The following is a 2,880-nucleotide window of genomic DNA, read 5'->3' as shown; positions in this document are numbered from 1 at the left end:
TCTGCCTGCCTTGGCCTCCCAAAGTGCTATGATCACAGGCGTGAGCCACCATGCCCAGCCAGCTGCTGCTGCTTCTTCTTCTTCTTTTTTTTTTTTTAAGACAGAGTCTTGCTTTGTCACCCAAGCTGGAGTGCAGTGGTGTGATCTTGGCTCACTGCAACCTCCGCCTCCTGGGTTCAAGCGATTCTCCTGCCTCAGCCTGCTGAGTAACTGGGACTACAGATGTGCACCAGCAAGCCCAGCTAATTTTTGTATTTTTAGTAGAGATGGGGTTTCACCATGTTGGCCAGTCTGGTCTTGAACTTCTGACCTCAGGCAATCTGCCCAGCTTGGCCTCCCAAAGTGCTGGGATTACAGGTGTGAGCCACTGCGCCCAGCCTGCTTCTTCATTTTTTAACCCAGCAACTTGCACATGTCTGGGCACATAATGTTTGTTTGTTTTTTTATTGGTTTTCCAGAAATATGCTTACTGAGGCACATAGTGTTAACTCAGGAGTGCAGCGATCTTTTCTTCATGCATTAATAAATTAACACAGTAACAGAGCTGTTCTGGGTACCCCCCACCCCAAAAGTATATCAAGCAAGACACGAAATCAGGTATCCAGTGTAGCTCTTTTTAGTCAACTTTCAACAGGGCTCCATTGAGAAGATTAGTTCCTGCACATCTTTTTCATGCATCCCATTCGGATCACTGGAGATTGTTATTACAGGGGTCCGTGTCATTCGAGGATGTGGCTGTGGATTTCACCCGACAGGAGTGGCACAGACTGGACCCTGCTCAGAGGACCATGCACAAGGATGTGATGCTGGAGACCTACAGCAACCTGGCATCTGTGGGTGAGGATGATTGTCCATGTAACTCCTAGGAGCATGTGTTTCCTTTCTTGGTTGCTGTAACATGTGCAACCTTGTGAGGGTTTAATGATATTGAGAGTCACAGATGAGTAATCAGTTTAGGGCACCAGGAAAAATGTGTGTGTTCTTACTTCCCCAATGAAAGCTTTAAATGGGCCCCCTTCCTTGTGCAGCTCATGAAGATGCACCTTCCTCCTCCATCAGAGGCCCTAGAGCTCAGACAACTTGGCCCACGTCCTGTGCCATTTCCCATTAACAGGCCTCTGCGTGGCCAAACCAGAGATGATCTTCAAGTTGGAGCGAGGAGAAGAGCTGTGGATATTAGAGGAGGAATCCTCAGGCCATGGTTACTCAGGTAAGTGGGCAAGAACTGGANTCTTTTTTTTTTTGAGACAGAGTCTCACTCTGTCACCCAGGCTGGAGTATAGTGGCACGATCTTGGCTCAATGCAACTTTGGCCTCCCCAGTTGAAGCGATTCTCCTGCCTCAGCCTCCTGAGTAGCTGGGATTACAAGCACGCACCACTACACCTGGCTAAGTTTTAAAATTTTAGTAGAGACAGGGTTTCGCCATGTTGGCTAGGCTGGTCTTGAACTCCTGATCTCAGGTGATATGCCTGCCTGGGCTCCCCAAAGTGCTGGGATTACAGGTGTGAGCCACTATGCCCAGCTGAAACATGATTGACTTAGATGAGTTGACTTTGTGTCCTGCAGTCTTGCTAAGAGCTTCTTTGTAGATTCCTTGGGATTTTCTACATAGACAATCATATTGTGTGAGAACAGAGACAGTTTTATTTATTCTTTCCAACTGGTTATATGCCTTTTATTTCCTTTTCTTGCCTGATTTCACTAAAGTAGGATTTTGAGTAGGATTTTGATTTCAAATAGGATTCGTAAAAGTGGATGTCTCTTGCCTTTTCCTGATCTTCTAGGGAAAGCATTCAGTCTTTTCATTACCTATGATGTTAGCTGTAGGTTTTGGTAGATGATCTTTAGCAGGTTAAAGAAGTTTCCTTCCATTCCTACTTTGATGAGAGTTTTGTCAGGAATGAATGTTGAATTTTGTCAAATGACTTTTCTGTATCAATTGATAATTGTGTGGTTTTCTGTTTTAGTTTCTTAACATGGTGGATTATATTGATTGATTTAAAAATGTTCAGCCAACCTTGCGTTCTCTGGATAAACACCAACTGATCATGCTATGTGTTTACATATGTTGCTGGATTTGATTTGCTAATATTTGTTGAGGCTTTTTACTTCTATGTTTATAAGGGATATTGGACTGCAATTTTCTTTTCTTGTCATGTCTTTGTCTGATGTTGTAATCAGGATAATGATGGCCTCATAAAATGAGAAGTGTCCTTGTCTAGAAAATGGAAGAGGAAGGATTGTATAGAACTGATGTATTCCTTAAATATTTGGTAGAATTTACTAGTGAAACTATCAAGGCCTGGGAATTTCTTTTTTGGAAGGTTTTAAACCACAAATTCAGTATCTGTAATTGATATTCCATTCAGTTGTCAGTTTCTCTTTGGGTAAGTTTTGGTGTTTTATATATTTCATGGAATTGGTCCATTTCATCTAAGTTGGTGAATTTATGTGAATAAAGATGTTTGTGGCATTCTCTTATTCTCATTTTAATGTCGTTGGGGGTATATAGTAATATATCTTCCATTTTTTTTCTTTTTTTTGAGACGGAGTCTTGCTCTGCCACCCAGGCTGGAGTGCAGTGGCCGGATCTCAGCTCACTGCAAGCTCCGCCCCCCGGGTTTACGCCATACTCCTGCCTCAGCCTCCCGAGTAGCTGGGACTACAGACGCCTGCCTCGTCGCCCGGCTAGTTTTTTGTATTTTTAAGTAGAGACAGGGTTTCACCGTATTAGCCAGGATGGTCTCGATCTCCTGACCTCGTGATCCGCCCGTCTCGGCCTCCCAAAGTGCTGGGATTACAGGCTTGAGCCACCGCGCCCGGGCCCCATTTCTTTTTTTTTCTTTTTTTTTTTTTTTTTTTTTTTTTTTTTGTGATG

The 2,880-nt window shown here is 43.6% G+C and overlaps 1 protein-coding gene across 1 annotated transcript in view; it reads left to right on the top strand.

Moving 5' to 3' along the window:
- Window positions 1-634: 634 nt before the first annotated feature.
- The window catches only part of ZNF157 (zinc finger protein 157), a gene marked incomplete at its 5' end in the record, with an annotated part of 9,564 nt that continues 7,318 nt past the window's right edge, over window positions 635-2,880 (top strand). The window contains 2 exons of the mRNA XM_017853527.1: window positions 635-837; window positions 1,115-1,210. Coding sequence (XP_017709016.1) covers window positions 635-837; window positions 1,115-1,210 — 299 coding nt within the window. The remainder of the gene's footprint in view (window positions 838-1,114; window positions 1,211-2,880) is intronic.

This window comes from Rhinopithecus bieti, unplaced genomic scaffold (genome assembly GCF_001698545.2).
Source record: "Rhinopithecus bieti isolate Rb0 unplaced genomic scaffold, ASM169854v2 scaffold_37979, whole genome shotgun sequence".
Taxonomy (NCBI): domain Eukaryota; kingdom Metazoa; phylum Chordata; class Mammalia; order Primates; family Cercopithecidae; genus Rhinopithecus; species Rhinopithecus bieti.
The sequence above is the reverse complement of the archived record's forward strand: the minus strand, read 5'-3'. Positions and strand labels throughout refer to the sequence as shown.